Source organism: Petaurus breviceps, unplaced genomic scaffold (genome assembly GCF_028583685.1).
Source record: "Petaurus breviceps papuanus isolate PSGF00001 unplaced genomic scaffold, PetGlider_PUasm1.0 185, whole genome shotgun sequence".
NCBI classification, from domain to species: domain Eukaryota; kingdom Metazoa; phylum Chordata; class Mammalia; order Diprotodontia; family Petauridae; genus Petaurus; species Petaurus breviceps.
In genome coordinates, this window is record NW_027185797.1 from 40400809 (window position 1) to 40415144 (window position 14336).

General features: G+C 51.8%; 1 protein-coding gene across 1 annotated transcript in view; it reads left to right on the forward strand.

Moving 5' to 3' along the window:
* The first annotated feature begins 589 nt into the window (after positions 1-589).
* KLC3 (kinesin light chain 3) overlaps positions 590-14336 on the forward strand; it is a 19535-nt gene continuing 5788 nt past the window's right edge. Inside the window, exons 1-8 of the mRNA XM_069089035.1 lie at positions 590-765; positions 9376-9644; positions 10445-10693; positions 11519-11579; positions 11948-12167; positions 12792-12879; positions 13298-13399; positions 13949-14122. Of these exons, the coding sequence (XP_068945136.1) occupies positions 9384-9644; positions 10445-10693; positions 11519-11579; positions 11948-12167; positions 12792-12879; positions 13298-13399; positions 13949-14122 (1155 nt within the window). The 5' untranslated portion in view covers positions 590-765; positions 9376-9383. The remainder of the gene's footprint in view (positions 766-9375; positions 9645-10444; positions 10694-11518; positions 11580-11947; positions 12168-12791; positions 12880-13297; positions 13400-13948; positions 14123-14336) is intronic.

Below are 14336 nucleotides of genomic sequence, written 5' to 3' on the forward strand. Positions count from 1 at the left end.
GCCTCAGGGAGTCACGTGGTAGCTTTCCCCAAGAATCTAAAGGATTGTCCTGTGGCCAAGAGATTAGCCTTGCTCTGCTTGGTTCCTTGGGGGCAGAACCAGGGGCAGGGCCTGAGGGGAGAGGTCACAGAGTCACAAAACTTGAGAAATGGAAGAGGCTTTGGCCACCATCCAGTTCGGCCTCCATCTGGAAGGAACCCTTGCATGGTATCTTCGAAGGGAGTTCCGCCCATTTGGGTCTGAAGAAACCCCCCAAGCAGGGGCAGCCCACTCCCCCGGGGGACCGCTGTCCTTGGTGGGAAGCTTGGGACGTCGAGCCCAAGCCTGCCTTTTGGTTGCACAGGAGCAAAAGCAAACAGTGCAGTAAAACCTTTTTTACAAATTTATTTTTGGACAGTGGGCAGCCTCCGGGCCTGCCCCATTCAGACTGCCCCGCGGCTCTGCGACTGTGAAGTAAGACCTTTAAGCGCTTCTGACGTCACGGCTCCCCCAGCTCAGGCTTCCCCACCCCCTGCTGAGCCGACAGAGCACCGCGGGAGGAACCTCACCTGCAGGGGGCAGGGCGTCCCCTCCCTTCCCTAATCCTGGCTTCGGCCCCGCCTCCGCCTGGAGCCTCCTCCGAGCCCTCCGGGAGGCTCCCTGGAGAAGGCAGGGGAAGCGGTGGCGGCTGCAGAGCGAGCCCGATCCCGAGCGACAGCGACAGCGACAGCGCGGACTGGAGCGGGAGTGGGAGTGAGAGCCCCTGGGGGAGCGGACTGCAGACAGGTAGCGAAGCGGGCCCAGGGCCTCCGGCTCCGGCCCCCCACCCTCCCTACCTCCCTCCGTCGCCCTCCCTCCAGGGCCCCCTCCACCCCCTGCCTCCCTCAGTCCCCCTCCCTCCAGGACCCCCTCCATCCGTTTTGACTCAGTCCTCCTCCCTCCACCCCTCTTTCCTTCCCTCTGTCCCCCACTTTCTCTTCGTCCTCCTCCCTCCATCACCCCTACTGGCCTCATACTCCATCCATCCATCCCACTCTCTCCTCCCCCCCCCCCCCACCCCGGCTGCCGTCACCACGGGGGCGTCCCTGCCGCCCCCGCTCCCCCCCCCCCCCCCCCCCCCCAGGACTCCAAACTCAGAGAGCCTCCCCCCTACACACACGCACACACCCTCGCTGTCCCTCCTTCTCGGCACAGGTAAACAGAAGTCAGGGCGGGGTGGGGCGGGGCTTGTGCTTTCCGGTGGGGTAGGAAGGAGCCCCTGAGTGAGTTGACCAAGCGACTGTCAGGGGTTAGGGGGATGCAGGCTGGGGACCATGAGCCTCTGTGTGTGTTGAGCCGCGACTGTGGTCCCACCCAGAGGAGGGACGGTCTGAGTGACAGACAACAATGTGAGTCCGACCGGGGAGTGCACAGAACCTGGTGGCCATCCTGGCCCAGGCCGCACTGACGTGGGTGAACCTGTCCCATCCCTTCGCTCGACTTTTTCATCCACTGGAGAGAAAAAAAAGTCAGGGGTTGGGCTGGGGGAGGATGTTGGTGCATGACTAGAAGTCCCCACCAGTCCCAAAATCCTAAATTCTGCCTGGTGGTGTGTTGGAGCCGGGGTCTATGAGCAGGGCCATACACAGGCGGAGGAGTGTGGAAGACTGTATACAGAGCAGTGAGGCAGGGGGCAGGCAGGCAGGCAGGCAGCCTCGGCGTTGGAGAGGTGTGTGTAAGGCGCAGGAGTTTGTAACCCTGCAAGATTAAGTGTCCTGGGGAAGAAAACTTCGTCTGTCTCCAAGTGCAAAACTCACAAAACTCAGACTTCATGTTTGTGGTCTCTCCCAGCTGGCGGTTCACTTGGTTCTAAGGGCTTTCCCAGCTCTGACATCCTCTCCTCAGGTCTCTTTTTCTTACTCTGTAGGCCAAGGTCCCTCCAAGTTTGGAATCGGTTTTTCTAAGCTTTCCTCGCTCTGGCATTCTGTATTTTAGTGATGACACTCTATGTTCTATGGCCCTTTCCAAAGATGTGGGCTGTGAAAGACAATCTGGACACCAGCCAAGTTCAACCCTCTAATTTTACAGATAAGGACACGGAGGACCATAAAGAAGGGCCTTGCACAAGGTTATTGTGAGTTAGGACCAGAACCCATATAATCTGTGAGCTGGGATGCACTCAAACCCAGCTACAGAAGGGGTTGCCCTTGGTGAGGCTGACCATTTGGCTACCCAGCCAACATATAGGGGCCACACCTGACATGGACATCCATGTCTGTCTCTACATGCCCAGAGCCATCCTGCCTGGCCTAAGAAGCTGGGTGGTGTCTACCTGTGTCCTGGCTGGGGAGTGACTGGGGAAGAGGCGAGGACCGCTGTCCCCATGGGGGAGGGGAGCAATCTGGTCCACCTTCCCTTAGACCATTGGGACAGCCCCTAAGTGATGAAGTGGGTTTCTTCAAGTTTTTCTCAAACTCCCACTGGGCGCCACAGATTTCTCTACTCTGGTCTTCCCCACCCTTGCTGAGGCAGCTGTTAGACTGGTTCCCAGCACAAGAAGGCGGCAGGGATGAGGTCATGGGCAAGAAGCTTCACCAGACACACACCCCCACCTCACCCCAACACACACGCACAGCCAAGCAACCCTCTCTCCAGTAGCAACAAAGCAGAGTTGATCTGGAGGCATTTCCATTCACCAAACATCTATTAAGCACCCTAGGAGGCGAAGGAAAGGAAAAACAAGCATTTACATATCACCTTCTGTATACAAGGACATTGTGTTAAGCCCTGGCAATAGAAAGATACAAAATGATCTGGGGTTGAGTCCCACAAACTCAGTGTGTTACCTTGGACATGTCACTTCCCTCTCCCAGCCTCTCTCCTTTGTGGAATTGGAGCTCTATAGCCCCCAGATCTCTTCCCATTCTGAAGTTTGTGATGTGTTTATCCTTTATTAGCAGAAGCTGGTATTCCTATATTGCTTTAAGCACTTTACCTGGTCTGTCTCATTGAATTCTTGGGAGACCAGTGCTCTAAGCATCCCCGTTTTACAGAGGGGGAAATGGAAGCTGAGAGTAACCAAGGCACCAGTGCAGTCCTGCAACTCCAAGCTGTTTGAGACGTATTCAAACCTAGGTCTTTCTGACTCAGTGATTTAGACCAGGGACTTTCCTCTGTTCTATATTCCCTACCCCCTCTGATATTCTCTGTTCTGTGACCTGAGTGTGTGTGTGTGTACATATATATAGAAAGAGAGAGAGAAAGAGAGAGGGAGAGAGAGAGAGAGAGATAGAGAGAGAGAGAGAGAGAAAGAGAGAGAGAGAGACAGAGAGAGAGACAGAGAGAGAGACAGAGAGAGAGAGAGAGAGAGAGAGAGAGAGAGAGAGAGAGAGAATCAGAGACAGAGAGATTAACTGTAGGCCATGCAACACAGACCCCACCTCTCACCCCCCATGTGGTCCATAGTTTGGGGAAGTGGTCAAGACCTGGATTCGAGAATGAATTTCCTTTCTTCACCTTTGATGTTCACATATCTTGCTTGTTTCCTAACCTTATTATGGGGACAGGGTAGAGGAGTCCCAGAGAAGAATCACCTATGAGGATTTTGTAAGGAAATGCTTCATGATAAGGGTCTTCCAAGAGCAGAACAGGCTGAGCAGGCAGGGAGTTCTCCAGCCTTGGAGATGCGTTAACAAAGACTTGTTGGGAAGGCTGGAGAGGGAAGTTGCCTTGCCTTCCTTTGTATCCCCAGTGCTTAGCCCAATGCCTGGTGTATAATAAGTGCTTAATAAACGTTTGTTGAAATGTCTGAACCCTTTGGGCTTAAGCTCCTCTGATGTTCTGTAGCTCTATTAAACTTGTCCTAAGGAAAAAAAAATAAATATTTTTTGACTTGTCCTGGAGCTGAAGTTGAGCTCTGAGATTCTGGGAGGCTTACAATCTAAGGGAGGGGACAATCAACAAACAACTCTGCCCAAATAAACTCTACATACAGGATAAATTGAAAGTAAATGAGAGAGGGAAGGCTCTCAAATTAAGAGGGATTGGGAAAAGCTTCCTATATGATGTGGGATTTCAGTTGGGAGGTGGAAATGAGGAGAGAGAGTGTTGCCGGCATGGGGCACAGCCAGAGAAAGCCCCAGTCTCAGGGATCTGAAGCTTCAGGAGATTGTGGTTAACCAAAGAGGGTGGTATAAACCATTCTTCTTTGGTCTCCAGAGCAGCTGCTCAGCCTATACTCTTCATTGCTGGAGTAATAGGGAAAGACAGTGGGAAAAAGGGATGCAGCTTTTCCCTGGAAGTCCCTCATCTGAGGGTAGGACCCAGTGGTATTGACTTTGACGAGCTCCAGTTGGAGGTGGAGGGGTAAGAATTGGCACCAGCAAAGAAGATATGACTTTCACCTCCTTTGACAGACTTAGAGATGGGTGGCGCCTCAGGGTCATCCAATCCAACCCCACAGTGAGATAAGAATCCCTACTAGCCTCTGCTTGAAGACCTCAGAAGAGGAGGAAGCAGACCATTCCAATTTTGAATAGCTCTAATTGTTTGCAAGTTGAGTTTTTCCCCCGACATCTATCCTAAATCAGTCCCTCTTTGCAACTCTCACTCTTTACTCCAAGGTCTCTCCTCTGGGGCCAAAAAGAACAAATCAAACCCCTCCTTCATATGACAGACCTTCAGGTACTTGAAGTCAACTAGCATGTTCTCCCTCAGTCTTCTCTTCTCCAGGCTAATGGTGACCAGTTCCTTCAACTGATCCTTATATGACACGGACTCGAGACCATTCACTGTGCTGGTTACCCTCATCTGAACATGCTCCTTTATGTAACGTGGTGCCTGGTACTAAACACAGTATTCTAAGTGTTGTCCAACGAGGCCCTAGAAGCCACAACTCTAATGGCATCCTGAAATCCTTCACATCACACCACTGACCCATATTGAGTTTGTGGGCCTGTAAAAGCCCCAGACCTTTTCTCAGAACAGCTGCTATCTAACCAAGGATTCCTCCGTCCTATATTTGTGAGACTGATTTTTTGGACCCAAGTGGAAGACTTCCACACTTATCTCTACTATATTTCTTTATCTCACATTCAGCCCAATCAATGCTCCAGCCCATCTAAGATTTTTTTTTCTTTTGGATCCTGTCCAGGTCATCCAGTTCACTCAGTCAGGAAGCATTTATTAAGTGCCTAATATGTGCCTGATAAACCCTGGGGATAGAAAGACAGTCAAAAGACCAACTCTTGCTCTCAAAGAGCTTCCAGTCTAATGGAGGGGACAATAGGCTAATAACTCTGCCCAAATACACTCTATATACAAGAGAATTGGAAGTAAATAAGAGAGGGAAGGCACTCAAATGAAAAGGGATTGGGAAAAGCTTCCTATATGATGTGGGATTTCAGTTAGGAGGTGGAAATGAGGAGAGAGAGTGTTCCAGGCAAGGAGGACAGCCAGAGAAAATACCTGGAGTTGGAAAGTGGAATGTCTTGTTCAAAGAACAACCACGAGGCCAGTGGCCCTGGATGGGAAAATAAGTGTGTGGGTGTGGGTGGGGTATAAGAACACTGGAAAGGTGAGGTGAGGGCAATTATGAGGGGCTTTGGATTTTCTGTTTCATCTATTTGATCCTGGAGGTGTTAGGGAGCTATGGAGTTTTTTGAAAGGGGGGGAAAGGGACGACGTGGTCAGAACTGGTGGTCTCTTCAGTGACTGAGTGGAGGTTGGATCAGAGGAGGGAGAGACCTGAGGCAGGCAGAACCACCAGCATGTATTGCAATAGTCTGGGTGTGAGGTGTGAGGGTATGCAGCAAGGTGCAGGTGACAGTGTCAGAGGAGAGAAGGGGGCATATACAGGAGATGATTGGAAGGGAAAACTGACAGGATTTGGTAGTGCATCGATACAGGGGGAAGGGTAAGAGTGGGGAGTGAAAGATAATTCCCAAGATGCCTCAGGGAGATCAGCTGCCCAAGCCATCTTCCTAAAGCCCAGGTGTGATCAGCAGGTGCTGTCTTTTGCCTCTCCGCATCTCCAGAACTCAGCACAGTGTTTCGCACATAGTAGGTATTTGATAAATATTTATTGACTGACTGGGAGAATGATGGTGCCTTCCACAGTAATAGAGAAGTCCAGAGCTGAAAGAGGACTTGGAGGGAAAGATCATGAGTTCAGCTTTGGATATTGCTGAGTTGAAGAAATCTATGGGACATCCAGTTTGAGATGTCTAAAAGGCAGTTGTAGATGTGAGCCTGGAGGTTAAGAGAGAGGTTAGAGCTGTATTTTAGTTGTTTTGTTGTGACCCCATTTTCTAGGCAAAGATTCTGGAGTGATTTGCCATTTCCTTCTCCAACTCATTTTACAGACTGGGTTAAGTGACTTGTCCAGGGTCATATAGCTAGTAAGTGTCTGAGGCCAGATTTGAACTCAGGAAGATGTGTTCCTGACATGCTCTGTGCACTATGAGCAGCACTAGAACTGGTTAAGTAGTTTGTTCAAGCTTTTCCTCCCAACTTTGTCCCATCTGCAGATTTCATGAGCAATTCCTCTATGCCTTTATCCAGATCGCAGATAAAAATACTGAGCTGTACAGAACCAAGCAGAGATCCCTGGGGCACTCCACTGGAGACCTCTTTCCAAGTTGACATCAAACTGTTAATGACTTTTCTTTGAGTCTGGCCGTTGAATCATTTTCAAATCCGGCCAACTGTGCTCTGCTCTGACATTTCTCTATCTTTCCCAAAGAAATGGCACGAGATCTTTTAGTGAAAGCTTTGCTCAAACCTAGGTGATGTCTAGCTCTTGCATTCCCCTGCTTTAGCAGCTTAGAAATAAAAAAAAGAAATAAGCTGGCATCACTTAATGAACCAATGCTGATACTTTGTGACAGTCATTTTCTTTTCTAGACTATGTTGATGAATTTGTAAAGTGCTTTAAGATTATTAAAGTGCTCCAAACGTTACCTCATTTTATCCTCACAGTAACCCTTGGTAGAAGGGAGGTATTTATATTTGATCCTAGAGGCAGTTTCTTCAATGGTGTGTGTGTGTGTGTGTGTGTGTGTGTGTATGTTTGTGTGTGAGAGAGAGTCAGACTTTTTTAGACCCATTTTACAGATGGAGAAACCGAGGCAGGCAGGTTCACTGATTTGCCCAGAGTCACAAAGCCAGTAAGTGTCTGAAGCTGAGTTTGAACTTGACCTCAGGTCAAGCACTCTTTTGCCACCCAGATCTGTTCCTTAACATTTATTTAATAACACGTTCTAAATTTTCCCCCAGGAATGGAAGTCAGGTCCATTTGGCTTACAATGTGCTTGTGCCATTCTATTCCCTTTATGGAAAATGAGGTCATTTTCTCTTCTCCAGTCCTGCAGATCCTCTCATTCTCTGCCATCTTTCAGAGAGAATTACTAAAGGCTTTCGATCACATCTGGTGGGTTTTCAGGCGTTTGAGAATGTAGTTAATCTGGGCCAGGTGGCTTGAATCCATGGGAGGCGGTGAGGTATTCTCTCCCTATCTCCTTGTTTATCCTGAATATCAGCTCCCTGTGAGCCCTTTCAGCTTTGTCCTTCCCAGCCCAATGGCTCATTCTCCCATAGAGAAAACAATCAAAGTAAGATTGAGCAACTGAAGCTTCTCCCTGTTATCAGCATCCCACCCCCTTTCCATCCCTCTGTGATCTCCTTCCTCTCTTCTATAATGTGGCTAAACCCAACCCAAGAATCCCTCGTGGTCCTTGGCTTGTTCTGAGCCTTGGTGGTCCTCAGACTAGCCCGCACCACGCTTTTATAGACATCCTGCTCCCTTCCCTCCTTTCCCTCTTTGGTTGATGTCTTTTTATGATCCAAGTTGGTTGGCGAGTTCCCATTTTTCCTCATGTAGAATTGTTTCCCTTTGTATCTTTAGAATTTCATTCTTAAGAGTTACCCATCCCTCCTGGTCTGATATCCCCTGTAGAATTTTAATTCATGGGATCTTCCCCTTTCCCTGAAACCTTTGAAATCCACTCTTCCCACATCTAGGGGACATGTCGGACTACGCCCCCAATTGCTTCTCCCATAGAGAGACATCTTGCCTATCACAAACTCTTAAGAGAGAGGCCTCATTTCCCCCTAAGGTTCCCATCATTTCCACCCCAGTGGTCAGCTGGTCAAGAAAGTAAGTAATTATTGGGGCCAGAGCACTGGACCTAGACTCAGGAAGACCCAGACAATAAATAACTGTGCGAACCTTAATCACTTGAACTTCTGCCTTCTTCAGTTTTATCGTCTGTAAAGTGGGGAGAAGAACCACATCTACCTTACAAGGTTGATGTGAGGATAGAGAGAGATGTAGTGGGGTTCCTAGCACATAGGAGGTGCTCAATAAATGCTTCTACCTTCCCCCCTTTCTCCCCTATTTTATATCAGCTACTAGTTTCTTACTATTGGTGAGAATTATATTTAGAAGAGACTATCTTGGGTCCTCTATCTTTTGAGCTATTGAAATGATCACTAATGCTGAGATTCTTGTTTTTGCTTTTTTGGGGGGAGGGCAATTGGGGTTAAGTGACTTGCCCAAGGTCACACAGCTAGTTTTTGTGTTAAGTGTCTGAGGCTGGATTTGAACTCAGGTCCTCCTGACTCCAGGGCCGATGCACTGTGCCACCTAGCCACCCCAAATGCTGAGATTCTTGACCATGAACTTGACCATAATCCATGAACTTGAATTTTAAAATAATATTTAAAATATTTATTTAAATAACTAGTCAAAAACAATTACTTTGTAAGTATTATTACATTACATTTAACTATTATTTTGTCATTATATTTTAAAATTTTGTGTGTTTTCAAACATGATTCTGAGAAGGGTCCCTGGGCTTCTCTGGCCTGATTGACTGCCCAAGGGGTCCTGGCCACAAAAATGCTCAGAATCCCCAGCATTAGAAAAAGTTGAGAAGTTATCAGCTGCTCTGCTTTTTACCAGAGACAAAGAGAGATAGAGATATAGAGAAAGAGAGAGACCAAGAGAAAGAGAAAGAGGAGAAAGGAGAGATGAGAGAGAAAGATGAGAGAGAGAGAAGTAAGAAGAAGAGGAGAGGGAGGGAGAGAGAAGAGAGGAATAGAAAAGGAAGAAAAGAAATGAAGAGACAGAGAGAGAGAAAGAGAGAGAGAGAGACAGAGACAGAGAGATAGAGACAGAGAGGAGAGACAGAGACAGAGAGAGAGGAGAGGGGAGAGACAGCCAGAGAGACAGATAGACAGACAGACAGACAGACAGAGAAAGAGAGGAGAAAGCAACTGTCTGGATAGCTGAAGTCTGCCAGGCTGCTCCATTATGTTCTCTGCAGTGAGACATGAACCAGACCCCAGTGCCTCCAGGGAAGTAGAGGGTTCTCTCAACTTGATCCCAACCCTTCTTCCCTCCCCTGCTCCCTGCAGGTGCAGCTATGTCACTGCCTGTAGATCCCTTGGGGCCAGCACGGATAAGTCCTGAGGATCTGGTGAGCCAGACCCGGCAAGTGGTCCAAGGACTGGAAGCCTTGAGAACAGAGCATCGTGGCTTGGCTGGGCGACTACAGGAAGCCCTCACCGAAACTGGGACCAGCTCGGGGGAAGAGACCTTCCCTGGTCTGGATCTGCTGAAAGAGAAACACCATGCTCTTAGCCAGTCCCTGGAGGCCATTGAGCTGGGGCTGGGAGAGGCCCAGGTCAGTAGGAAGGGATCAGAGGGTCACAGGGGCATTCAGTGTCACTGTGGGCTGCGGGGTTTATTGAAGGTCACTAGGAGCTTCTGAAACATTGTTCTGGGTCATAGCAGTCACTGGGTCTGTGAAGATGAGCAAGGATGTCACAGTGGTGGGGAACATGGTAATCGGGGCCCTGGAGTACGTATGAAGAGATTTCTGGAAGGTGTGGGGCCTCATGGATGCCTTGAAAGCTCTGAAGAGTCTGGAGGATGTGGGAGTGTTGGGGAAAGTAGAGGAAAGAGAGCATCCCTCAGGGGTCTGGGAATCTCTAAGAGTTTGGGAGGGTGATGGAAGACAGGAGATCTATGGGAAACGCAGAGAGGATATGAAGGGAATTACTGTGGACCATGGGACTTGCTAGTGAATCAGGGAGGGTCAAAGAATATTCAATGCTTGATGGCACGGAGGAGTGGCCAGGGAAGGTGAGACAATCAGAGGAGAGTCCTAAGGGCCAAAGGAGAGATGTGGGGGCCTCTCAGGGACAGGGAAAGTTTGGTCAGTGTGGGAGGGTCCTCAGAAGTGTGAAAAACCCTGAGGGACATGAGAATGTGAAGGATGGTTATGGGACCATAGATGTGGGAGGGGTTTGAGGTATAATGAGCTTTAAGGGAATACTAAGAGAGACAGAAAGAGAGAGAGAGGAGACAAAAGACAGAGAGAGACAGAGACAGAGAGAGATAAAGGAAAGACAGAGAGAGACAGAGACAGAGAGAAGAAGAGTACCATGCAAGCTTCCAAGGCTCTCTGGGGTCCTCTGGCAGGTGCTGCTGGCGCTCTCCACACATGTGGGGGCTCTGGAGGCTGAGAAGCAGCGGCTGCGGGCCCAAGCACGGCGCCTGGCCCAGGAGAACGCCTGGCTTCAGGAAGAGCTGGAGGAGACGAGGAAAAGGCTGCAAGCCAGTGAGGAGACTGTGGCCCAGCTAGAGGAGGAGAAGAGTCACCTCGAGTTCTTGGGCCAGCTGCGGCGCTATGACGCCTTGGACGACGAGGGCCGCCAGGATGGCACCAAGGTAATGCCAGGCATCGGGCTCCTCTAGAAGAGGAGCCTAGGGTCTGCTGGGCCCTCAGATCGCTCTCCCATTCTTATATGCTGTCTGTCCCTCAGACCTTCATTTACAAGCTCCAGACTTTTGGGATGCTCATACATAACCTCGCCCCTGGCAGACCTGTAACTAGGGTGGGGAGACTGAGGCATTGCCCCAGGGCCCTGAGAGGATCCAGGGGCATGTTTCTTTACCCCAAAGGGCCTCCGTCACCCAGTGCTAGGCGGCCATGCACTGTGTCCCCTGCCTGCCATCATCTCCAAGGTGGTTCCTACCAGGGTGCTTTTGTTGGGGGAGGGGGGGCGGAGTTTAGGCCGATATCTTTAGGGGACAGGCTACCTCTTCAAATGCATCCTGTTGGAGTGGACATTCTTTCCCTTGCTCCCTGATTCCCTAATTCCACCTTGGTCCTGAGGTTTCCCTACGCACCTTCCCATCCCCCTGCCCGCCCCATACCTTCATTTAGAGGCCGTGTGGTATAATGGATAGAACTCTAGAGGCGGAGACAGGAGGACCTGGATTCAAATCCTGCCTCAGGCCCTTAATAAACTGAACAAATCACGTCATCTCTCTGGCCTCAGTTCTTCTGTGAGATGGAAGGCCTTGGGCTCAGTGGCCTCCAAGGGCCCTTTTAGCTCTGGGTCTGTGGTTCTGGAATCATATTCTCAGTGCCTAGCCCTTCATGATGCTTACATAGGACAGCACCCGCACCTCCCCAACCCTCAAGTGGCCCCTCAGGGCCTTCAGATTCTCCCAGCAAGGCCATTCAAGGCCGTTCTCTGTCCCCGCCAGGAGAAGACGGAGGAACGTCGAGACAGCCTTAGCTCTCTGTTCCCCATCGAAGACAAGAAAAGTCAGTATCTGGGCCCTGGACCAGTCAAGGGAATAGGGGTGCAGGCCTGCAGCAGGGCTAGGGTCTTGGGGAAGGAGACAGGGGTTTCCTGTATAGTGGAGAAAGTGACTGTGGGAAGGGCATGGAATTTGGAGTCAGATGACTGGGTGACCTTGGGCAAATCACTTAACCTCTTGGTCTCAGTTCTCTCTTCTGTTGACTCAGTGATTTCTGGGGTCCCTTCTGGCTCTTCATCTATGGGGACTACTGGGCAGGGGCAGCCAGGGCAGGAGGCCAAGGCCAAAGCCCAAGGAAGGGACCAGTCCTCAGGTAAGGGATGGGGGGAAGGATGGAAGATGACAGGGGTCTGCCTTACTCCCCCACCCCAGGTCCCGAGGCATTTGGTGCAGCAGCTACCCAGCAAGGTGGCTATGAGATCCCGGCCCGCCTGAGGACATTACACAACCTTGTTATCCAGTACGCAGGGCAGGGACGTTATGAGGTGGCCGTACCCTTGTGCCGCCAGGCCTTGGAGGACCTGGAGCACACCTCTGGTCACTGCCATCCGGACGTGGCCACGATGCTGAACATCCTGGCCCTGGTGTACCGGTGAGGTGCCCTCACCCCACATCTGCCCCCACTCACTTCCATGCCTCATCCAGCTAATCTCCTGGCGTGTCCCGTGTGTCTCCCAGACAATCTCCTGGTGTGTCCCGTGTGTCCCCCAGCCGATCTCCTGGTGTGTCCCATGTGCCCCCCAGCCAATCTCCTGGCGTGTCCCGTGTGCCCCCCAGCCAATCTCCTGGCGTGTCCCATGTGTCCCCCAGCCAATCTCCTGGTGTGTCCTGTGTGTCCCCCAGCTGATCTCCTGGCATGCCCCCCAGCCAATCTTCTGGCATATCCCACAGCTGATCTCACGGCCTGCCCTGCGTGTCCTCCTCCAGCCAGTCTTCTGGCATGCCCCCCAACCGATCTCACGGCCTGTGCCATGTGTCCTCACCCTCTTCCCATCTCATCTATATCCCTGCCCCACCCCCTCACCCCCAGGTACCAGGTACCACACCCTGGACATCTTCATCCCTCCACTCTGGCTCTAGAGTCCTTCATCCTGGGCACCTTTGGTCCCCCTGGGCTTGACCCCTTCTGTCTCAGGTCCCCCCTCCCTCCTCCCCCAAGTTGCCCCCACTGAGGGTCTTCCCTGCCCCTCCCTGTCCTTCCCCCATGACCTCCCAGGGACCAGAACAAGTACAAAGAGGCCACAGAACTTCTCCAGGATGCCCTGCAGATCCGGGAACAGACACTGGGGCCCGAGCACCCAGCAGTGAGTAGGGGCTGGGCTGGGCTAGGACCCCTGACCCCAGCCCCCTCCCCTTCTGGATGTGGAGAATGAGAGAGCGAGCTGGAAGGGAGCTCAAGACACCATCCGACCCAATCCCTTCATCTTACAGATGAGGAAACCGAGGCTCAGGGAGGTCAGACACTGAGTCCTTAGTTATGTGGTTAAGGAGCATAGCCAGCATTAGAACCCAAGTCCTCTGAATCCCAGGCCAATGTGTCTCCACTGAATCACACTTCCTCAAAGACCTGCATCTGAATCCCAGCCTTACTGCTTGCCGTCTCTGGGCCTGGTCAATTTGTTTCCTCTCTGGGCCTCAGTTTCCCCAGATGTAAAATAAGGAGGTTGAGGTCCTTCCAGCTCCAACCTGTGCTGAAGCCTTCCCTTCCCTCCCTCCCTGCAGGTGGCAGCCACCCTGAACAACCTAGCTGTGTTGTATGGGAAACGGGGTCGCTATCGCGAGGCAGAGCCCCTTTGCCAGAGGGCCCTGGAGATCCGTGAGAAGGTGGGCCTTGTGCCCAGCCCTGCCCCAGAGCCACCCTGGACCCCCCAGTGGCTCTGTCTGTCGCTGCCTCCTGACTCCGCCCTCTTTGGGGTCCTTCCCTCTGTCCCCTCATCCCTCTTCTCTAAGAGTCTCTTACTGCCATGATGGGACCACTGGGGACCTCCCGTCAGACTCTCTGGGGGATCTCACCACCCACAGGCTCACAATAACACCCCCTGTGATCCCTAAATGCCTCACTATTACCTGTGACCTCCAATCCCTTGTTTGGACACTGGCATCCTAGTCTGGTCCCATCTGCCCCAGGGACTCCTTGTTCTGCCCCTGGGACTGCTGGAGACTGATCCCATAACCTCCAACTGCTCAGGACCCTCGCTATTACTGTGACCTCTGACCCCCCCCATAACTCCTGGCTCCTCAGGACCTTCCTGTCCTGGCCCTACAACCCGCATCCTCTGGGCAGCCTCTTGCCCCTAATTCCTGGGGAGCCCCTATGCACACTCTGACTCTGTGGCCCCCAACTCCTCACACTGACCCCTGGTCCCTTCGCAGGTCTTGGGTGCTGACCACCCGGATGTGGCCAAACAGCTGAACAACCTGGCCTTGTTGTGTCAGAACCAGGGCAAGTTTGAGGAGGTGGAGAAGCATTATGGGCGGGCACTGGCCATCTACGAGGCCCTGGGGGGCCCTGATGACCCCAATGTGGCCAAGACCAAGAACAACCTGGTGAGGGCTTGCCAGAGGCCCTGGCGCTCAAGAGCCCTAGGCATGCATGTCCCCGGCTAGGGCCCTCAGCCCTGCTATTCTCTGTGTAAAGGCCCCTGTTCTAAGGTCCTCCCAGCCTGACATTCCCTGTTCTAAGTCCCCTCCCAACTCTGACAGCTCCCTGTTCCAAGGGCCCTCCCAGCCCTGACATTCCCTGTTCTAAGGCCCTCCCAGC